Source organism: Silene latifolia, chromosome 5, assembly GCF_048544455.1.
Source record: "Silene latifolia isolate original U9 population chromosome 5, ASM4854445v1, whole genome shotgun sequence".
Lineage (NCBI taxonomy): Eukaryota > Viridiplantae > Streptophyta > Magnoliopsida > Caryophyllales > Caryophyllaceae > Silene > Silene latifolia.
In genome coordinates this window covers 31,159,237-31,184,075 of record NC_133530.1, presented here as the reverse complement: position 1 = coordinate 31,184,075, position 24,839 = coordinate 31,159,237, and the positions used below count along the sequence as shown (strand labels likewise).

The window sequence follows — 24,839 nt, the reverse complement described above, 5'->3', positions numbered from 1 at the left end:
CTAGAGTTAGACCTGGCAAACAGATCAGGTCGTGTCGTGTTCGTATTCGTGTCAACTTTAAACGGGTCACCACTACCCCAACCCTAACCCGACCCAATTACTTAAACGGGTCATTTGTCTCAACCCTAACTCAACCCATTTAATTTTTCTATAAACCCAACCCGACTTGTTTAACCCATTTATCTTTTAGCAGGTCATGTTTAACCCATTTATCTTTTAACGGGTCATCTTTAACCTACTTAACCGGTTTAACCCAGTAAACTATTAAAATAAACCAAGCTTTATAAGCCTATTATCCCATAATTAAGGAATAAAAATACTTTCTTTTAAGTTGTTTGGGTGGACTATTGACACTTTTAAATAAGCGGGTTATTCGTGTCGGCTTCGTGTCAAAAGAGCTCAACCCTAACCCGACCCATTTAAGTTTCGTGTCGTGTCCGTGTCAACCCAATTACTTAAATAGGTCACAACGTCTTGACCCTAACCCGCTAACTTCGTGTCGGGTTCGTGTCGTGTTTTCAGGTCGTGTCAATAATTGCCACCTTTACCTAGAGTTATACAATAAATGCGTAAAGTTATACATTTTATACCTGGATTTATACAATATATAGTTAGAGTTATACAGTATATGACTAGAGTTATACAATATATGCTTTGGAGTTATACATTAGATTCCTGGAGTTATACCTAGAGTTTTACCTGGAGTTATTCCTGGAGTTATACATTATACTGTATATGCTTACAGTTATACATTTTATGGCCAGAGTTATACATTCTATGGCTAGAGTTATACATTATATGACTTTAGTTTTCTTAATGTCTAACTTTTGTTATTATATGTATAATCTGTCTTCATTACTCTTTATAGCTAACTTTCCTGATTATCTCTTCTTTTGAATGGTTAAGAGTTATACATTATATGGACTTTAAAAAGTTTTGACTTTTTGTTATAATCTATGATCATTTGTTGTACAACTCGATTACATGTTGAATAACCTGCTTTGTCATAATGTATAACTGGAGTTATACAATATATGCCTAGAGTTGTACATTTTATTCCTGGAGTTATACAATATATGCCTAGAGTTATACAATATATACTTGAAGTTATACATTTTAATAATAGAGTTATACATTCATGGCTAGAGTTACACATTATATAACTTTAGTTTCGGATTGTCTAACTTTTGTTATTATATGTATAACTCTGTTGTTATTCTTTATAACTCTCCTGATTATCTCTTCTTTTGAACGGTGAAAAGAATTTTGGATTTTATAGAAATTTGATTTAATGTAATTTTGGTTATACATAATCTGAATCCCTATTTGTTTGTCACCTGACAGATAGATGATGCACCAAGTCCGAGAAGGAGCTGATTCCCAGTTTCAAAGTTTGACTTTTTTATAATCGTTGTCATTTGTTGTATAACTCGATTACATTTTGAATAACTTTTCTTTGTCGGAATGTATAACTCTTTATATTTTCTCGATTAACTCTATTATCGAAATGTATAACTTTACTTATATTTTGTATAACTCGACTATCTATTGTATAACTTTAATTCACAAAGATGTCTATCTCTTTGTTCCAAATATCTCTAATTGCAACTACAGTATGTCTAATTTTGTGTGTTGTCCTTGCTTTTTCCCAGATGGTTGAGGCCAAGCCAAGGGTAAAGAGGGTGCATGAATCACGGTTTCGTGTCGACCTCAAAGACTTGTCTCTCTCATTGAAAAGCTTAATGAGGATCGGTGTCCGCTTGTTAAGAAAATTGGGTTTGGTGGCCTTTTGGAGCTTAAGATTAGCATGACTTCCCACTTGCACACGTTCACTGTTCTTGGAGTCCTTCTCTGATGGGTCATATGTGTTCAGGGCTTCTCGGAAGAAGGAGTTTATGATCAGTAAGCATGACGTGCATGACTGTTTCTTGATACCTTTTGGACCCAACCGTCTCCCGTTGGTACCTACTGGTTCGCAGAAGGGGTCCAACGATCCCGAAAATAAGGAGGTGAAGGACAAATGGCGGCAAGCTTATAGAGGGGGGGGGGGGGGGCAAAGCAAATAGTTCAATAAGTTTAGGGAAAGTTCACAAGCAACTTATGGAGTACGAGGAGGTGGACGATCATTTCTGCCAGCTATTTGTTTTGTTCTCTATGTCTTTATTCCTCGCACCCACCCCAAACAACGGGATAGATTTGAAGTCATTAAGGGCTCAGTAGAAGATCCTAAAGCCATTCCGCATTTTGACTGGTGCTCTTATATTTTGGAAATGATGGTGAAAGCGGGGACAGACTGTAAAAAGGGGGTAACGATGTTGGGTGGATGTATCCCCTTCCTCATGATAAGCTACTTTCAGTGATATGATTACAAGGGTAAGCCTTGCCCCACGATCTACCTTTGATTAAGCATTGGGATGAAACTTCGCTTGTAGATAGGGTAAAATTTGAGGTGGCTCAAGGGGGATTGGGTACTTTAACTTTGTCTAAGACCAGGTATCCGAGGTGCCTTCAAGATCCCTCTTATAGAAGGAGTTTGGACAAGATGTCGGCCTCGGCGACCCGCGTGAACCAAAACTACTGTTGCTATCAGGCCCCCTACCCCCTCTCTCCTGCTCAACTTCTGAGAAGAAGTTCATTCATATCGAACTACCAGCAGGTGTCGAGGATGACCAGGAATTGAAAGCTAGGGCGGTCGATGTTAGTTCAAACTATTATATATTTTTGCAGATTGATTCTGTTTCAGCTGAACGTACCCATATATTATAATATAACTAACTTACTATACTTCTTCAATGTAGCATACTCACGAGCTTTATCTAGAGATGCAAAGGAACGCTATTGTGTTCTATTCATGGTACGCAGATGCAACCGCAAGGATCAAAGCTGTAACTAGTGATCCGACGGGCCTAAATCCTAGTCAGGCCTCTCAAGAATTCTTTGAGGGTGAAAAGAGTCAAAAGTACGTCACTGAAGCAGAACAGATTGCAGAAAGGTTGAAGGTTTCTGTTGGTAATGCTCCTGCATTTGGAGAGGTAGTTAGTGAGCCCCCCAAAAAATATGACGGAATCGATGCATCTACGCGTCAAATAAGTGAAGTTCTGTCTAGTCTCGCCAATGATGGGGGTGGCAGAGGTGGTAACCCTCGTGTTGAGCCGCGTCGAGAGTCGGTCAAAGCCGACACGCCAACGAAATCAGTTGCAGTTTCATGGTCAAAGATTATGGAGGAAGTGGGAGGTGATACAGTAGTCGATAATGTGTTGTCAGATGCTAGCCCAGGGTTAAAGGATCAAGTTGCGTGCACCCCCGTCCAGACTGTCATAGAGCTATTGTTGGAGGCGAATTACACCGAGGAGGAAATTGAGCAAGCTTACGGCCGGTCAGAGGATGCTGAAACTCGGCTCGGGGCAGGTGATGAGGTGCATGAGCACGTTCATGGGGAGGAATTGAAAGAAAATGTTCTAAATGTTGAAAGATTGCCAGACATTGACCATGAAAGATTGTCAGACATTGTAGACCAAGCTGACGGACGGTCAGAGGATGCTGAAACTCGGCCCGGGGTAGGTGATGAGGTGCATGAGCAAGTTCATAGGGAGGGATTGGAAGAAAATGTTGAAAGATTGTCAGACAAACAACCGTCAGATAAGGAGATGGAAAAATCTACTGTCCCATCATTGCCAATGGATACACAAGAATTGATGGAGTGTATGTTTTCTACTGCTGAAATGAAGGAAGCTTTATGTGGACTTCCAGCGTACGAGAGTGGTCCTGGTGGCGAGGTAAGTTTGTTAATTTGTGCTAAATACTTGTTATACATTCGTTTTTTTTTAATTGGTCGTGTATAACTCTAAGTTGATAAAGTATAACTTTGTTGAAATTTATGATGAGGCCTTGTAACTGTAGTGCCTATTTGTATAACTTTATTTTTCAATCTGTGCAACTGCAACGGCCGTTTGGTACAACTCTTAACCATATGTGTATAACTCTAACTCAAATATGTATAACTCTTATAGAATATTTTTAATACTTCACACATGTATATAACTCTTGCCCTTCTATGTATAACTGTAATTCATTGGGTTTGTAACTCTGTGACATCTTTGAATCACTTTTAGAGTTATACCTGTAACTTTTTTGATACAAAAACATGGTGTTTAATTTTCATTATTTTTCATTCAGGCCACTGTTCAAAAGGATGTAATTGAGAATGTTGAACAACATTCTAACAACGGGGGTGAAATTGTAGTTGTTGTCGAGGGTGCGGAGGTCACCCCGGGGGATCCTTCAACGGAATGGAGTGGAAATCAAATCCCTCTGACTTTCATGAGCACGGCAGATTTGAATGAGGCATTTGCCGGGGTTGATGAGCGAACGGCCAGTGCGGCCAAAGAAGGTGTGGTAGCTGAAATCGCTGGTGCTAGGGTTAAGCCGGTTGCACCACCCCCACCCCCTTTGTATGTGCCGCGATGTGACATGATCCACCATCCTTTCTTACTCCATTCAACTGCCCTCCTTCCGTGTATGGACATTGTACCTGAGAACCTAGGTTGTTCTCGGGATCATGGGCACCCGAACCCGACCAAAGACGCATGCTCACGATTCTTTGCGATTTAACAAGGAACTTTTCAGGACGGTGTTCAGAGTTAGGAAAGATGTAATGGATTATGTCTTTGACCAATTCCACGCCCATAATAAAGAGTAAGTAAAAGATAAGTTTTACCTATATTTCAATACGACAGTGAAACAAACAGCCATGAATCTTTTCCCTTGTCTTTGCGTGTCCGATTTTGCTAATCCTTTGTAGGGAACAATTGGTCACATATGCCTGTCCAAACTGCATAACGCGTATTGATCTCCGGACGTTGATGCCCGGGTCTCGGATTATGGCCAATGTCATCGATCGGGGTCTCAGTACTACTCAATCATCTTACGCACGCGAACACCGCAATTGCTGCAAGTTCGCGCTGTTTTTTTCAACCTAGGTCACACTTTGTAAGTGTGCTTGAACTCGCAAGTTATTTTGTGACAAAATGTACGTAACTTGTGATATAAGCTGCCAACCCCCGTCTATCATTTTTATAGGACCTAGCAGTTGCAATTTGGCAAGGCAGGAAAAAAAACTTGGTTGTTGATCATTCTGATGGCTTTTGTGCCTCGTGGGACATGTGGCAAGAGTCGTGTTCTAGTCCATTCCAACTGGACTCTGATTTGGTGAGCTCAGATATCAATATAGAGACATTTCTATACTGGAATTATACATTATTTGCCTAGAGTTTTACAGTATATGCTTAGAGTTGTACAATATATGCACATGGGGTTATGCATTAGAGGCCTGGAGTTATACCTAGAGTAATACCTGGAGTTACACAATGCTTACAGTTATACATTTTATGGCTAGAGTTATACATTCTATGGGCTGAAGTTATACATTATTTGCCTAGAGTTATACAGTATATGCTTAGAGTTTTGATGAGTGGCTAACTTCACTCCATAACTCTAGTCATAGAATGTATAACTTTAACCATAGAATGTATAACTCTATGCACATAATGTACAACTGCAAGAATATACTGTATAACTCTAGAAATTGAATTCACAACTCTGGACATATAATGTATAAATCTAACCATAGAATGTATAATTCCAATAATGCACAATATGTATGCCTCTAATCTGCTAATTATGTTTTAAAACTCTTAGAATTTTGGTGCATGTTTGTAGGTTTTCGTCCCGGTAAGCACTGGCGATCAAGATCATTACTCTTGCATTTGCATAAATTTCCTCTCTGAGCAGATTGAGTACCTTGATAATCGTTCTTACGAGGACGATCTTCTGAAATTACCATATGGAGGGATTGCGCGTATTACTATAAGTCTTATAAAATTGGTACCTAGATTAATTTTCAGCTCCATTGTTTTGTTAATTGGTCTTCCCCTTTGAAACGCCTTGCCTAACTTCTGCCAGGCTGATGCAATGGGAAAGTATATGGCCTATAAAGGGCTCGACAAAGGGAAGAAAGTTGAAGGGTTTCCTTTTGTCAACATTAAATTCAACTGGCAGGGATCATGGTATACTGACAATGATTATGGTCTTTACGTCATGGCTCATATGTTGCTGTACCGTGGAGAGCCATTCGAGTGTACCATAGGGACAAAGGACAACAATGACCTCATGCGAGCGGAAGTTGCTGCCACCCTTGTCCTAAGTGACATTAACGTGGATAGGGAAGTTGTGTTATCTAGGGTAACATCTTTTAAGGAGCTTAAAGACCGGAAAATGGAGGAGCTGCATGAGGCACAGAGGTTAGCCGGCAACACAAGTGGAAGGAAGAGAGGTGTTGGAATTGTCGGAGAGAACAGTGCTGCTAAACGCTCTAAAGCCAGTTCAACCTATTAGACCCCACCTTCTAAAGTAGCCCTGGGCTGGACGCCGTCTAGTCGGGCCCTCTCAGCTGTTAATAGCCGCTCCCGGGGTAAGGGCGATAGCCTTGGTTGCACCACATATTGCGGGGAACCAGACGCCGACCTTACAGTTGTCGCCAAGATGCTGAAGTTGAACAAGGCATTAATTAAGGATATCCCGGTGTATCGCAAACAAGTGGCTGATTACGTTTTCCTTGATGACTACAAATTTCCAAATGGGTAAGCTGTCTAAAATCCTAATGTTTTATCATATTAAGTTTTATCAATATAGAGACATTTCCATACTGGAATTGTACATTATTTACCTAGAGTTTTGCAGTATATGCTTAGAGTTGTACAATATATACTTTGGGGTTATACATTAGAGGCCTGGAGTTATACATTAGAGGCCTGGAGTTATACCTAGAGTAATACCTGGAGTTATATGTTTCATCACTGAAGTTATACATATCGTTAATGGAGTTATACTGTCCTAATCTGCAGTTGTGACTTTCATCACCGAAGTTATGCAGTCATATTAATTGAAGTTATCTTCCCATTTAGTAGACGTTATAGCCTGACTAACACCTGCTGTCTGAACCACAGTGAGCCACTTGTGAACTATTCCCGGCACGCAACAATTAATAGGTTGCAAATGCTGTCCATGCTCCCTGAGACGCCAATGGATGATTCAGTGATTGAGTGTTGGTCCTTGTTGCTTAATCGTTTGGAGGCAGAGGAGTGCGCGATTTTCCGTTCGTCTTTCTTCGGTATCCGTCATATGGTATGATCGTAATCAATCCTTTAATATGCTTTAAGAGTTTCACATACCCTCTTTTAGAGTTATACTTTGAGGGTATGATATTTAAAACTTTCACAGAGAAAAATAAGACTAAAGTTTTACATACCCTCTATGGACTTACACATTCTGTTTTGAGAAGTTATTAACAGCCACTATGAACTTAGGCATACTTCAATATGCTATAAGAGTTACTGTGCAACTCCAATGCACAAGCCCTATAACTCCTCTGGTATCCTCACACATATACTTCTACTTGAACAGGAAATAATCTTGAGCCTTGTACGAAACCCGATCCAACAAACACCGGACACCGAAAGGTTGTACAATATGTGGGACGTCTTTAGAATCGACAGTGGCAAAGATTTCAGCTTAAAGGCTGATTTAATCTTCGTACCCATTAAGATTGAAGCCCATTATGCATGTGCGTGTATAAACTTTAATTCTAGGACGATTGATCTTCTTGACAATAAGTACTACTCAAGTCCGGGCCAGTCGGATATATGCAAAGCGTGTCACGTAATTGTAAGTGGAATTAAATTGTAATTACGTTCAACTCAAATTGTAGTCCCCGCTTTACAATTTCACTTTATGACGTTTCTGACTTTGTGCCAGGCGAGCCTCATGAGCGACTATCTGGAGTCTAGGGACGAGGACAAGGAGAGAGGGAAAATCCTACCGGAGTTCCAGTTTCACCAGATCCAGTTTGCTTGGCATAAGCAAACAATCAACGACACCGAGTCTGGCTTGTTCACCATGATGCACATGTTAATGTACGAGGGTGATAGTTTTGGTCACGTTGATCTTGAGAGGAAGGTGAACCGTCGATATTTGGTAATCCAGCTAGCAGCGGCGCTTGTCCTAGCTGACATGAACATCATCGGGCAAAGAGTTCTGACCAAGGTCAACGGTTTCATTGGCGAGAAAGACCAGATCCTAAAGCAAGTAGAAGCCAGACGAAAAGCAGCGCGGAGAGCAGAGAAAAAAAACTGCGAATAAATAGAATGTATTTCCTTTGATTTTGTATTCTCTGTTTTTGCAACTCTAGTATGTTGTCAAGAAACAACTTAAAAACTTAGACAACTTTTTGGAATAGATTGTTATTATATCATCTTGGTCAGTCATAATTAAAATCCAAGTTTTACAGATAAGAATTAGAGTTATACACTCTGTGAAGTAAAGTTATACAAATTATGTACAGGAGTTATACAACTCATGACTGCAGTTATGAAAAAAGGAAAAATTCCTGAGACAGCTATGAGTTATACAAAAAATATCAAGAGTTATACAAATTGTGTAAAAGAGTTATACAACACATGACTGTAGTTATGAAAAAGGCAAAATTTATTAGACAGTTATGAGTTTTGCAAAAAATAACAAGAGTTATACAAATTGTGTACAAGAGTTATACACTCTGTGAAGTACAGTTATCCATATATGGGTAAGAGTTTTACTTAAACCCACTGAAGTTATAATTCGTTCTTTATCCAACTTTTAAATATTGGATTTTTTGCCATGAACAGAAGTCATCAAAATTGTGTAAAGAGTTATACAACATTAGCTTGAAATTTCACACTCATAGTACTGAAGTTATACAATCAGGAAGGTGCATTCCCCATTCAAAATAGACAAAAGCTAGCTTCTGAATACCCCTTCCGTCTCACCAGATTTTTTACCTTTTAAAGAAAAAAATAGTAAATAATTTGTTGAGACGGAGGTATTTTTCTACTGCCTACTACTACAGCATGTTAAGTTTCCTTCTTCTTCTTCTTCTTCTTCTTCTTCTTCTTCTTCTTCTTCTTCTTCTTCTTCTTCTTCTTCTTCTTCTTCTTCTTCAGATTCCGGTGAAGACGGTGGATGCTCAGAGAATGGGTTAGGGCAGTTCCGCTTATCGTGGTGTGCCATTTGTTTACAGTTATTACACATGCGTTTTGGCTTACAAGCCAAGGAAATGGCTTTAGCCTTAGCTGACACCATTCTTTTACCGCTGCCTTTGTTTTTGGATTGTTTTGGTGGAAGTATTGTTACCTCGTCACTGGCGGGGCAACCAAGGATTTGCTCGAATTCCTGCTGCTTAGTTAAATCTTTCTTGTACGGTAAAAGTTTCTCCTTGAATCTCTAATTAAGGAGCTTAAGTTCACAACTTCAGTCACACTCGTGCCACGAAGTAAACCAATTGTTGCATGAACGTCTGACCACAACTTCACCATCGCAACTTCTTTTCTATCAGCGCTGCTATTTGAATCCGTTTGTTCACCATCACATTCTGATAATCTGTATTGCAATGCATCTTTTCTCCATCTTGTAGAAACGTAATCATCTGGAATTGTCTTCTTGCCGTTAGCCGACAAAATCCATACTATATGTCGGCACAGAAATCTCATCCTTTCAAACATCATACAGCTGCACCGTGTAGCCAGTGTCCCTGTAATCAAATTAAATTATAAGAGTTAAACATTATTAGAGCTATACTACAAATAACTGCAGTTCAGTGAAAAATTGAATTTCTAATGTTATTCTGAAAGTAGAGTTATACATATGGCAACAAGAGTTATACATTCTGAAGGCTAAAGTTATTCAAAATGTAATCAGAGTTATACTACAAATAACCGCAGTTCAGTGAAAAATTGAATTTCTAATGTTATTCTGAAAGTAGAGTTATACATATGGCAATAAGAGTTATACATTCTGCAAGTAGAGTTATACATATAATAAGAAGACTTATACATTCAGAAAACTTAAGTTATTCAAAATGTTGTCAGATTTATACAAATGAGATAATCTGCGTTCGGTGAACAATCGTATAACTTCTATGTTCGAGACAATGTAATCTGTGGCACTATATCTAGCAACTTCATCAACTACCACATAAAGTTTATGCCAAAATGTTGTTACCTGGGTTGTACTCTACGCTGAAACTTTTCTCTCTGATTGAATCCTTAACGACAGTCACTTCAAGTCCATCGACTTCAGCATAGCCCCCGGTCTTACATGTATCGATTGAGCAAATGACCTCTAGTTGGAATTCCTTAAAAACCTCACGGGTATAAACATGTGACGCATTTTCCTCTATGGGTAAATGCGTCCCCGTTGCTGATGTTGAGTGTCGGTTTTCATGGTCAAGTCTCTTCTGCGTATGCCGTTGATGGTCCATAGCGCTTTCAAAACGCATCCAAAACTCCACTAACGTACCTGACTTCTGCTCGAACTTCTTAAAAAAACTATTAATGCTCTCTGATCTCTGGGTTGTCCTCATTACACCACCCATGTTCAAGTCCCTACAATGTGTCATCACCCATTGGCTCCTTTTATCGTACGCTTCTATAAACCACTCTTCGTTCAGAAGACCATGCACTTCCATTATCTCTGCCCACCTACAATCAAAGTCGTCTGCTTCTAGGTTGTCGTCCCATATAATGTTGTTTAATTTCTCAAGGAACTCCTTATAATCCTCCTTTGTCACCCCGAACTTCGATGGCACCTTGTTCATTATATGCCACATGCAAAATCGGTGGCGGGCAGTCTTGAAGGCAAGGGGTACGGCCTTAATAATGCCCGCATCCTGATCTATGATAATGTACTTGGGTTCCTTTCCACCCATAGCATTCAAAAATCTGTTGAAAACCCACTGAAAGGATTCATGATCTTCATGGGCAATCAATGCCCCACAGAATGTCACTGATCTCTTATGGTGATCTATGCCAGTGAATGGCGTGAAAATCATATCGTACTTGTTTGTTGAGTACGTTGGGTCGTACGACACTGCATCTCCAAAAACGGAGTAGTTCCTTCTAGCGGTTACACCACCCATATTGCCCTTCAAGGTCATTATCCTTGTCAACTTCATAATCAAAATAAAACCTTTGTCTATTTTGCGCCATATTCTTGAACCGGTCTATGAACAATTGACCGTCCCGTTTATGGATGAAGCACTTCATATCTCGGTGAAAGTTCTTAAAATCAGTTACGGATGCACCAATGTTCTCGAACATGTTTACGAGTTCCTTGCACATGTTGTACGTCCTAGTTGCTCCTATCCTCAACTGCAGTGGACAACATATCCTAATCAGTGCTACCTCAACTATAACTCTTACACCTTGGCATATAACTTCATGAAACATATGTATAACTCCATTGATTGACACAGACTGTATAACTCTAGACACAGACTGTATAACTCTAGACACAGAATGTATAACTTTGCTTAGAGTTGTACATTCTGTGCCTAGAGTTATACAATAAATGCATAGAGTTATACATTCTGTGCCCAGAGTTAGACAGTCTGTGTCTAGAGTTATACAGTATAGGCATAGAATGTACAACTCTAAGCCGATAATGTATAACTCTGGGCATTTTGCTTAGAGTTGTACATTATATGCCTGGAGTTATACAGTTTCTGTCTAGAGTTATACAATATATGCCTAGAGTTATACTTTATATGCCTAAAATATATAATGTATAACTCTAGACACAAACTGTACAACTATAGTCATAGAATGTATAACTCTTGTGAAAATATTTTGAAGTTTCACAATCAATTACTAGAGATTTTCATAACTCTAAAATCTCGGTGTATAACTTTAGAATTTGCCATTCAATTAGTGGGGGTTTGATTAATAGTAAACTAATCCTTGAGTTGTACATTATCAAGTACTTGTGAAAATCTTCTATGTTTCGCGACATCTTTTGAAACTGACGATCCTCACTGGATACAAGCTCGTGATTATGCCCCATGTGGAATCAGTCAATTACTAATACTCCATTCTTCATAAATAGCCTGACATGTGCTTTACACCCTACCCTCTTGACTGTATATTTCCTCTATTTCACAGTTCTTATTCCCCATTGCATTTCTTCTTCCCTAATCCCGGTCTCATTTTTTTTTTAATTATTGCCTCTCCTTTTGGGACATATGTGAACCCCTCTCTGTTGCAAACCAGCAACTTCGACTTGATTTCACCGTTGCGCCATTTTTCCGTCGAGTACTTCCGAACATCAAACCCGGACGCCAATGCATAAATTTTATAGAATGTCACTGCCTCGTCGATTTCAAAAAATTGTTGCCCTACACAAGGTGTAAACTCATTGCTAAATGCTTACAATACTCGGTTTACGCTTCCTTACGACCACCTGAGCGAATCAAACATCCATGAAATGATTAAGATCAGAAAAATCGTAGGCACAGATCGTATAACTCGGGCACGAGACAGATAACTCGCCCACAGCATCGTATAATCGTAGGCATATAATGTATAACTCTTATCATATAATGTATAACTATAGTCACAATCTGTATAACTCTAGTACTACAATGTATAACTCTAGGCAAAGACTGTATAACTCTAGCATACAATGTATAACTCTAGGCAGATACTGTATAACTCTAGCATACAATGTATAACTCTAGGCAGATACTGTATAACTCTAGCATCCAATGTATAACTCTGGTCACAGTCTGTATAACTCTAGTTTTACAATGTATAACTCTAGGCACAAAGTGTATAACTCTAGTCACAGTTTGTATAACTCTAGTCATACAATGTATAACTCTAGGCACAGACTGTATAACTCTAGTCACAGTCTGTATAACTCTTGTCATACATTGTATAACTCTAGGCACAGACTGTATAACTCTAGTCATATAATGTATAACTCTAGTCATATAATGTATAACTCTTACCATATAATGTAAAACTCTAGACACAGTCTGTATATGCTAAGAGTTATACATTATATATCTAGAGTTATACATTGTAGACTGTATTACTTTAGGTTCAGTATGTATAACTCTAGTCATACAATGTATAACTCTTACCCATATATGGATAACTGTATTTCACAGAGTGTATAACTCTTTATATTTTTTGTATAACTCCTAGCTGCCTAATAATTTTTGCCTTTTTTCATAACTGCAGTCATGTGTTGTATAACTCCTGTACAAAATTTGTATAACTCTAGTCATAAAGTGTATAACTCTAGACATATAATGTATAACTCAAGACACAGTCTGTATAACTCTCTATATATAATGTATAACTCTTAGCACACAATGTATAACTCTAGGCATATAACGTACAACCCTCCACATCCTATAACTTCACTTAATGAATGTATAACTTAAGCTATAATATGAATAACTATATCAAAATTCGTAGCTTAGTAAGAGTTTTTATGTAAAATTTAGGGTTAGAATTACTCATACATTACTGAAGTCTGCAGGAAATTGTCAAAGAGTTTTACAAAAAACCAGTGGAGTTATAACACGATGAATATAAGAACTGCATGAGTACACTGTATTATTGAAGTTATACATATACAGGTCAGAGTTTCACTTAAACCCACTGAAGTTATAATTCGTTCATTATCAAGCTTTTAAATTTCACCATGAACTACAAGCTACCAAAATGAAAGAACAAATCTGATGAACACCATGAAAGTACAACACCATTAAGAATAATGAACACAAATGAAATAACTACAAGCTACAATAATGAATATCAATCCAAAATTATATATAGCACTTTATTCTTGAACATCAAGCTACAACAAGAACCTAGACACAAATAAGAAAGCAAATAACTCACCATCGACGACAACTTCAATCTGCATATGATCCATTTCACAAACACTGACTGTCATTTTCCGCTTCTTTCTCTGATGAACAATGACAATGTATTTATCTTCAACAAAGCTAATGAATTTTCACGGATGAACAAGGAAGTAGTTTTTCTGATAACAATTTATTTATCTGATGATTAATGAAGTAGTTTTACAATTGGGATGAAATTTCTCTTATTTTTTTTGTTGATTTATATTGGATTTTACAGGATTTAGGATCCTTTGTATGGTGATTTCTATGGGTTTTGCTTGTTGAGAGGTTTTGAATGGTGAATGAAGAGGGAAAGCATGCAAAATGATATATTTGTGATTGTTTAATGGTTTTGTCCGCGGGATTTGTACTGGAGGAAGTACATAAACAGTGATAGTGGACCCTTTTGTCAAACAACAAGCATTTCCTTTTTTTTTTGCTCTAAAAAAGGCTCCCTCTCTCCTTATCTCATCCATTCAATCTCTTCATCCAAGGGTTCTTATAAGGACTTAGGGCCTTATATGGTATATATATATATATAGATTTGGGATCCTATGAGAACCATCAAGATAATGAGAACTGTGAGAACCTCTCTAAGGGCTGAGATTAAATATAATTTGAGAATAGTCCAACCCGTCTCACCCACCAATTTTCTATCATTATCACGCGTTTTGCCTTTTCCTTATTTCGCTCGACTTTATCTCTCCTCCATCATGCTTCCTTCTTCGATCTCGTTGATTTCGAGCACCATTACTCTAATTTCGACCAAAATACTTCATAAATTCGACATCAATTTTGCTTCCTCCTTCATTCTCGCTGATTTCATCATCAATGTTTCTAATTGCGAGCAGATTACAATTTAGGTAATTACCCCAATTTCGTTTATATTCATCCGTTTTAATGATTTTTATGATTCAAATTAGCTGATTAGGGTTGGTACTTGTTCTGTACCTCTTTCGTTCGTTTCCGTTGATTTCAATTATTGTTCAATTCAAGTTGCAAGTATTTCTAGCTATTTTTACCACTTTTATCAAATTGAACAATATAAACGAGACGGATCTGGTATTAGTGAAGATTGCAATCAGAGTATTCTTGAGTAGTGTTGGCTCTTTTTAGTGATCTTAAATTGATGTTATTCTGATACATCCATATCGATTGGCAGGCAATGTACAATGATTGATAGGATACATTCAGTATTTGAGGGTGTAGTCAATAATGTTTAGTCTATTCGATTTGTCTCTGAAATGGTTTACGTATATATATTTATAGTGTAGTTTTTAAATGGTAAGTTGTTTGTTATTTTCGTTTTAACATAGTGAATTTCTTGTGGGATTTTTTATGGTAGTTGTCTTCATAATAAGACAAAGAACAGGGGCCAAGTCTTTGTAGAGATGAGTACAGCTAAGGAGGCTGCTGAAGCTTTTGCACAACTCGAAGGTTTCATAAGTAGTGTTGGTCTATTGTTTTTCAATCGTTGCTCTTGGGTGTTCCAGATTTGAAACTTTACTGGTTTGTTATCTTGTTCATGTATTGGTTATCAAGTAGCAGCATTGTGACATTATATTGAATGGCTTTAGTTGAAGAAATTCCAGTGAACTTTATTGCTTTATTTGACAAAAATATGATAGCTTATTTCCCAGTTGTTCTGTCTCACACGAGTTTAGGGTAAGAATAGTTAGAGTTAAACGTTTTTGGTGCAGATTTAGTATTGGGTTGAAAAGCAATCCGATGAAATATACAGTGCCTTTAAACTATGATACTACTGTTGACACTGCTATGCTTTTTTAGGATTAAGATATTAAGTTAAGATCTTTGATGTATATGATATTATGGTCTAAGCGATATGGGACTATTAAACGAGTATTCTGAATATTAAGGTATAAAATCATCTTGTATTGTGTTGTATGACATGGATTGGCTGAATATTGAACTATTTAGTCTAGGACAATTGAATGTGCTGTTTTATAGAGTAGTTTTTTTTAAGATATTTTATTTTCATGAAATAAGATTCTATGTGCATGAAATAAGGTTCTATGTTCATGAAATAAGGTTCTATGTGCATGAAATAAGTGTTAAATGGGCATGAAATAAATTTATATGTGCATGAAATAAGGTTCTATGTGCATGAAATAAGGTTCTATGTGCATTAAAAATTTATTCAGTTCAATCAGTTGGTCATATTATGATACTAATTACTGTTGGTTAAGGACGTTAATTTCATATGTGCATGAAATAAGGTTCTATGTGCATTAAAAAGTTTTTCAGTAGCGTCAGTTGTTTATATTGTGATACTAATTACTCTTGGTAAAGGAAGCTAATTTTATATGTGCATGAAATAAGGTTCTATGTGCATGAAATAAGGTTATATGTGCATTAAGAACTTCTTCAGTTGCATTAGTTGGTTATATTATGATACTAATTAGTGTTGGTTAAAGATAATGATTTTATATGGGCATGAAATAAGATTATATGTGCATGAAAAAAAGGTTCTATGTGCATTAAAAAGTTCTTCAGTTGCATCAGTTGGTTATAATATGATACTAATTACTGTTGGTTAAGGACGTTAATTTTCTATGGCATGAAAAGGTTCTATGTGCATGAAATAAGGTTCTATGTACATGAAATAAGGGAAATGACCATGGAGGATATTTAATGTGTTTACCGGCCTTTTTTTGTAATTTCAAGGCATTTTAGTGTATCTATTACATATCTTACTAATATGTGAGAAACATTTCGGGTACTTATGTCAGTTATTTCGTATTCGTATTTGTTTAGCGTATTTTAAAGGCTATTAGCTCAATTAACCTCTAAATTACCCCGCATAGATGATGTAATCTTTATTATTATTATAGATTATTTGAGGTGAGGTGACCTTTGTGTATTAGGGTAATGTTTGCTTAAACAAGTGAGTTTGCAAAGTAAGGGAGGGGTGTGGGGGGTATGGTGTAATGATTTCACTGTACGTACTATAAACAGTTTGATTAAAGGGCCTACTTCTTTGTTTAGTCATATAAAAATGTGTTATTTTGGCCAAAAATATTACTGACCTGCGGGGTAATTTAGAGGTTTGGTATGCTGTTTGTTATGCTATAAACTGTATTATTATGCTGAAGTTGTGTTTTGTGGTGGCGTGGTATGAAAAAGTGGAGAAGATCGGTGAGGGGAACTTACGGTGTGGTGTACAAGGCCCGTGACAAGGTCGAATGTGGAGGAAGAAACTGCATCAATCCAGTTATGCTGAGGTGGTTTATCATTTGCTTTGTTTAATTTTATACTATGGAACTGAAATTTTTGAATCAGCTGGTAAGTTGATGATTGATGTTTCCAGAAAAAGTACAGTACCGGTCTACCAGAATAAAAAACCAGGACATGCATATCGATTGCAGGCTTTTCAGGTACTATAGGGACTATGACGATGACTCTTATTCAGGTTCTGTGTACCTAAGCAAAATAATTTATGGTTTACTGATTCTTAATTAGACCGCCTTCAACTGAAATGTTATGAATAACCTTACAGCTTCCACCAACTGTTCTTGGTGTAGTTATGATGGATAAATTCGGAAGATGGCCACTTTTGATGGTAAGCGTTACTCATACGAGTCATGCTTCATTGATCGTATTTAAAAGTAGGATTACTACCAGCCGACCTGACCACATAGTGCCTATTGTTGAAAGGTTTGGTATGGATGCTGCAGCTGTTCTGGACAATGTAAATGGGAACTGTCTCTTACTCTTAAGATTTAAGCAATATCTCGAGATCATTTCACTGACTATTGCCTCCTCCTTTCAGATCATCTATGCTCGTGCATATACTTATGAGCATCAAAGACAACCTTCTTCTCGGCACGCGGAAAAAATGGCCGAGGAACCCTTTCGATTCTTTGGTGAGTTATCTGCGATGCTAGTTTTCTATTGTTCTATCTTCTAACACCAAATTAATGACTTCGTTCTCATTGATATGTCTAGATCGTAGATTCTATAATTGCACTCTTTCGAGTTGATTTCTCTGGAAGAGGTGAGCTGGCAGAGCGCCAGGTAAATTCAGTCAACGCCAATTTAGTCACATTTATTTGTTCTCTATACTCAATTTAATTTCTGGATTCACGACTCAAAACTAAATCGCTTTTGCAGCAAAAACTCGCTCAGATGCTGTCACGTCTGATTAAGATAGCTGAGGAATTCAATGTGGCAGTTTATCTCACTAATCAAGGTACTACTAGGTTTTTAAATACCATAATAATTAAGGATGGAAGTCGAAACCATACTATCGTGCTCACTTGTTCAAACATGGTTTGCAGTAATTTCTGATCCAGCTGGAGGAGTATTCGTGACAGACCCAAAGAAACCAGCTGGTGGTCATGTACTTGCTCATGCCTCGACTATTAGGCTGATGTTTAGGAAGGGCAAAGGTGAACATCGTATCTGTAAGGTGTTTGATGCTCCCAATCTGCCAGAAGCTGAAGCACGTTATTCTATTCTTATCTGTAAGGTGTTTGCTGTAAGTTGTCACTTGTTAAGTTGTTTTGTTTATCTTGTGAGCATGTTATTCTATTCTTATCAAACAATTTATTGTATTTGGCAGAGTAACTCGTATTTATTTAGCATATTTTAAAGGCTATTAGCTCAATGGTAGAACAATGTGCAAATTTTGCACAAAGGTATGGGTTCGAGTCCCATATAGCCTATTAAATGCATGAAAAAGCAACCTATGTGCATTAAACAACCATAGGTATGCATGAAATTAGTGTCCAATTTCCTCATCTTTTTTCTTTAGGTCCGTGATAAGAAGTGGAAATAGGATTACCAATTACACTATTTCATTCTTAGAATAAAAGAAAGATTTGGTATTTCATAGCCAATATGGGAGTCGAACCCACATCTTGTGCATTGCACAATGCTCTTCCATTTGAGCTAATTGACTTTCAAAATAAGTAAAACGTAAACATTCATAATATAAAAACGGCAATGATGTCATGACGAGATTATAAACTGATTAGTGGGTCATTTAATTTACGGTTGGGTTATCCAAATCTGACTTATTGTGTATAAGACCTCTGACTCGAACTCTTAATCACTAGCTATATAGTAAGAATTCATCAGTTAGAGACAGCTAACTATTATTGGCAGAGCAGTTATGGTGTCAAATTGTGCGGTTGGATAACAAGGGAAGTAACAGAATCCTAGCATATTACGCAGCTCCAGTAAATTAGGATGTCCAAAATACATAAAAAAGAGAAGTAAAATGCATCATAAAATTCTGAAATATTTTGTCACCACCACTACCACAACATTTGTCTGAATCCAAAACACTATGTTGTTTCTAGATGACATAACAAAAAAATCAGCTAATGACATACATGACACAAAAAGTCATCGAATCGAGCGAGAAGTTCGTTATACTGGTCGGGGTCATTTTGACAATTTATGTAACACATTTTATGTATCCAGTGTCCAAGAAAAGATTATCGGAAGGATGACTAACAACTTGTTATTGACATGTTAAGCAGAGGAATCCAAGCCATGCTCATTAGGCGCGATCATGTTTCTAAGAGACGAGCATATGATATTTCTAAGACAGGGGCACTGCCTTCATTCTACAACATTTGGTTAGAAAGTAAAACTTAACCAAGTTTAAGACGGGCATATGATATTTCTAAGAGATGGGCATATGATGTTTCTAAGAGACGGGCATAAGAAGTATTTTTAAATGCAACAACTTTTTAAAAATACGCCAGAGCGAAGACCCATGAGGCATATACAGTAAACTCTACGTCTTGTACATCATTGCATTCAAACTTTAACTTGATACGAGAATTATACAAATTCCCCCCACAGAATTACAGCCGAATACAAACACATAATGAACCAACCAACAATAGAGGATGATAAGAAGCTGAGAAATGTGAAACAAAAAACTCACAGTGTTCCAATGGCCAATAATTGCTTAAGTGGATCAACATCAAGCTAACTCAGAATTTGTATATCAAAACCATCTTGCCTAAGATTCACATGTTGATCTTCCCGCTGCACAATCATTCACGACATCAATAATAATAGAGCGTTTACAACAAAAGAAGGTATCATGCTACCATATTCACATCAAGTAAACTGCCCCCGACCATTTACATTCAATTATAGACCCATTGGTATAGAACAACACCGTTCTAAACTCACACCAGAGCTCAGGTTTCTTAATACTCATGTTTCTTAATATTTGCCTTGTACGTGCATAGAAAAGCATTGTATGTGCATAAAACAACCTTCTACATGCAGGAAATATTCATGTATTAAATTTAAAGGATGAACAGAATCGTACTTTGATTAAATTCACGGAACCTAGTCCCCAATTTCATAATTTCAACAAATTTAGGTAATTTCTCAATTTTCCTAATCCTAATTTCTTAGTTTCCTCCAATCTAATTCACGAAACCCTAATTTCAGAAGCATAATTCAACAATTTCGAAAAGTAATCCTGAATTGAAAAATTAATCAAACCTTAATTTCACAAACATTCTAACACGATAATCAAACCCTAATTTAACTAATTTAATCGACGATTGAAAAAATTACAAAGAGATCATAATGTAAATGGTAATTTCACAAAAATAAACAATCAATTTCGGAACTTTACCTCGAATAAACAGGATCCATTGATCGAAAAATCGTCTGAAAGTTGATTGTCGAATAGTTTGATTGTCGAAGAATTTGAAAGAATTTGTTAGTTAAATCACAAGAGTGATGTTGAATATTTTGACAGTAGAAGAGAAGAAAAAAAAGATGAGAGAGAAGCAGTTTTCTGAAAATGATGGGTGAGCGAAGGTTTGAAACAAAGTCACGTTTAATTTGGTTGATGTCGTCAGTATTATTATTATTATTATTATTATTATTATTATTAGTGGTTCTCATGGTTCTCATTATATATAACTGGACATATGACAGTATAAGTTAGTGGGTGCAGTGGTTTAGTTCATGCTTTCCTTACTAAGTGTCTCGTGTTCGAATCCTCTTGTGGGTTTTTCTTTTTGTTTTTGGCATAATTTTGCACAAGTTAATCAAATGCTATTCTAATACTTGAAGACATAAACTCAATACTGTGAAAATGAATTAAGGAAAATAGTCATTGATTTTGATTGATCATACATTATTTGTTTAAAAAAGTCAAATGATATACAAAAAAAAAAAATCATACTTCCTATTTACAACCTATGACTATAATTAGTATATTGAGAATATTGAGAATTTGAATATTGTGACCTAAATTGCGGAGGCTGTTGTGATTGGGAGAACGTCGGAGTATTTTGTGACGGTGTAAAACGTAGAGTATTTTGTGTACCACTAAAGCCACTCATAAAGGATGAAGCATCATCGTTTGCAACATGTCGGGTTGGGTTCGTATTTGGGGGGAGCGTAGTGGTCGTCGGATCCTCATCATTTGTCTTTCTCCTTCTCTTTGTCTGTTTTACAATACGTCTTCTGCCATTCCCTCGCTTGTCCGGGGGGAGGGGGGGTCTCTAATGTCACCTTCTTGTTGAGGTGTGTTTATGATAATCTCCCTAGGTCGTAGTCTCCTACGACCCCACATTTTTGAGGAAACTCCACCTGCCGCAAATGAATCTTTAGACTGTATCCCAGCATGAGCCTCCAACTCTTTGATTAATTCATCGGTTCTGCTATTGTAAATGGCAGAAGACCCTTCACTTTGCATAGCCAACCTCTTAATGTAATCATTTTTTACCGTTATCTCAAGAGACCTTTTAACACGTTCTGACTCATCCGGGTTGTAGTACCCAACCCGAATATTTTCGTATCCTCTAACCAAATCCTTGCGCCACCGATCCAATATGTATTTGTCTGAATAGCTTTTACGTCCAACACATCAAGACACTTCATGATATGGCGACATAATATCCCTCTAAATTCAAACATCTTATAACCACATTTATACTCACCAGTGATTGTGTCAATACTCAATTCAAAACTTCTTCGATCTTTCTTCCAAAATGCTTCTGTCACTTTTGATGTGGCCCTAAACCTCTTGATGAAACCCAAACTATTTGGAAGAGTTTCGACGTTGGTGCTTATACAACCATATACCTCAGTTTTCACCTCTCCAAATTTACTGTTTGTGTAGACCTTACTAAAGATATCCTCGAATAATATCATGGGATCCCATTTAAGTGGGCTCTTAATATCTTTGGCGTTATTGACTTTCTCGTCCTCCACATTTTTCTCTATGGCATCCTCGTACTGCTTCATGAATTGCATCAGGCAAGTTTCTATGCTCATGTACGTTTTAATAAATTTGTTTGTTTGTTCACTCCTCTGAGTATAAGACATACCCGCACAGAAATTGTCTTTCCAAAAAACAGGCATCCACCGCTGTCTCATATCCCATGCACCCCTCAACCATTTGTTGCGTCGCAAGTTGTATTTTTCCATGAAATCGTCCCACATATCTTGCAGTTCCTCCTCCGTGATACTCTCGTGCACAAGCGTACACAAATCTCTATCAATCTCAGGAAATTGTGGGTGGTCTTTTAGATTCGTATCCGCGTTTTGAAGAATATGCCAAAGGCATAATCTATGTTTAGTCTCCGGGAACACTTTCTTGATTACCCTCTCCATTGCTTTACATTGATCAGTTAGTAAGACGTTCGGAGCTCTCCCCATACATTCCATCCACTTCTCAAACACCCACTCGAATGACTCGGTGTCTTCGTATGAAATTAAAGCCGCTGCATATAATATTGTACTTCCATGATGATTAACTCCAACGAATGGACAGAAAGGCATCTGGTACCTGTTACTTAGGAATGTACTATCGAACGACGATGGGTCACCAAAAGCCTTGTACATGGCACGACATCGTGCATCAGACCAGAAAATGTTCAACAGCTTATTATCCGCGTCCCTTTCAACAGCGTAGTAAAAATCTGGATTCGGCGCTTTTAAGCCCTCATTTAAGACCTCTTTAGCGTCACCACGAAACCTACTTTTGCGACGTTCGCTGTTGATAAAGTTTCTCGCGTCCTGCCCATTGAAATGTAGATTATGAATCCCTCCAACCTCCCTAACTAATGTGTTGAAGTTCCAGGTAATTGGTATGCCAGCTTTGTTGTTCAACATCAACCTGGTCTTCAAATATTCGCTTATGTGCCTATAATTGACTACATGTCGGCTAACTTCAGGATTCAAATCGTGATTATGTACCAAATCACAAGTACATATTACAAATTTCTCAGTGTCGTGATTTAATTTCCCAAATACATACATTTTACATGGTGTTATACACGAGCTTTTCTTCGTCGTATTGCTCTCTGATCACATAAGCCTAATCTTGTTCATCATGTGGAATCGTGGTTCTTTATCCCCAACTCCGTTTCGACGTACCCCCTGCTCCTTGAAGGGAGCCAAAAGTTGGCTACTACGAACATGAAGTTCAAACCCCATCTTATAAGCGTAAGTATAACAGAAAGCGGCAAACTGTTCACTTGATTCAAATTCCGCACCAATCGTAGGCTCAATAGCTGGTTGATTGTCTTCATTACCTTCCAGAACATGTGCTGCATGCCGTAACAATTCAGTGGTTGTGTCATTCTCGTCAATGACTTCGTTTTCTCCCTCCTCCTCGATATAAAAAGCATTTAAATCAAAACTATTAAAATGATGAAGGTCGTTTTGAGATGATGAAGGTGATGGAGTTGATGAACTTAGAATTTGCTGTGTTGAACTACTTTGACCGTGGAAGTTGAAAGGTTAATCTCAATTTACTTTTAATTATTTTTATTTTTTACTCATATTTTATTTTTAATTATTTTTAATTTTAAAAATAAAACCTAATATTTACGGTGGAAGTTGGAAGGTTTTCTCCCTAATTTTCTTTTAATTATTTTTAATTTCTTACTCATATTTTATTTTTAATTATTTTTAATTTTAAAAATAAAACCTAATATTTATGGTGGAAGTTGGAAGGTTTTCTCCCTCATTTTCTTTTAATTAATTTGTTGAAAAATTCCCGCCTAATTCTCCCGCCAACCTAATCCTACCATTATCCACACTCCCTATAAAACCCTATGATTTAGTCATATTGTACTTTTTTTTTTCAACTACAAAATCTTTCAAATATTAAGATTATGGGTGTCTTGCCGTCACCATATTGCGATCCCTCATTTGTAACAACCCTAGAAAGCTATGACAAGTTGTTCAGTAGAGATCCGACGTTCTTAATTGGGGAGGAGTTCATGGAAAGGGTGATGATCAATCGTCAGAAATTTATTGATCTTGCAGGCGCTAGGTTAGGTTTTTTACCTGGTTGTGACACTTACCCAGTCGTTCCTAGGCCAAAAAAGCCTCTTACAAGGAAAATGACATCTAAATTGTCTACTGGGTATCCAACTTACTTCAGAAGCAGCAACTATCGTACTTGACATTCAAGCTATTCTAGATTGTTATGAGATTGATGATCGCGACGTAGAAGGTGAATGGAGGAACTATTGGGAGATGGAGAGGGATTATATCATTAGAACTGGCGTAATTCCAAGTCACCTATGGTGCTTTCTTGTGTAAAATGTTTAATTGGATCAAATAATATTCAAGAATTATTATGATTACTAGCATTTGTTTTAGTTAATTTTAATTAAATTTATCTTACTTGAACAATTTAGATTAAATATATCTTACGTAAACAATTTCAGAATTTAAAAACTTTTCTATAAATTTGGTACTTATTTAGTTAAGATGTAACGGGATAAAATTAAAAAAGTAACGTTATCATATAAGAGATTAAAAAAGTTACGTTATCATATAAGTAAAAAAAAATCGATAATTTCTATTTACATAAATAAAAAAATCGATAAAAGAATTTTAAAGGACACAATAAATTAATTAAAGAACTACTCATTGTATTGGAATATTGAAGGGCAAAATGTCATTTCCTAAACATATTTATTTAAAAACAACTTCCAACTCCTTCAACAAAATTTATTAATTTCAATTTATTAATTAAAATAAAATCCGTGGCAGTTGAAAGGACACATGTTGTTTTATTATCTCA

At 37.0% G+C, this 24,839-nt stretch overlaps 2 protein-coding genes across 2 annotated transcripts; one reads left to right on the top strand and one right to left on the bottom strand.

The window, feature by feature from the left end:
* The first annotated feature begins 10,671 nt into the window (after nt 1-10,671).
* Nucleotides 10,672-18,398, top strand: LOC141655172 (meiotic recombination protein DMC1 homolog). The gene is made up of 7 exons (XM_074462264.1): nt 10,672-10,718; nt 17,429-17,495; nt 17,577-17,690; nt 17,753-17,821; nt 17,918-17,996; nt 18,085-18,284; nt 18,369-18,398. Exons 1-7 carry the CDS (start codon nt 10,672-10,674, stop codon nt 18,396-18,398), a joined length of 606 nt encoding a protein of 201 aa, XP_074318365.1.
* Nucleotides 18,399-21,245: 2,847 nt separating this feature from the next.
* Nucleotides 21,246-23,059, bottom strand: LOC141655171 (protein FAR1-RELATED SEQUENCE 5-like). The gene is made up of 2 exons (XM_074462263.1): nt 21,736-23,059; nt 21,246-21,637 (listed from the first exon to the last, which is right to left on the bottom strand). Exons 1-2 carry the CDS (start codon nt 23,057-23,059, stop codon nt 21,246-21,248), a joined length of 1,716 nt encoding a protein of 571 aa, XP_074318364.1.
* Nucleotides 23,060-24,839: the final 1,780 nt, after the last annotated feature.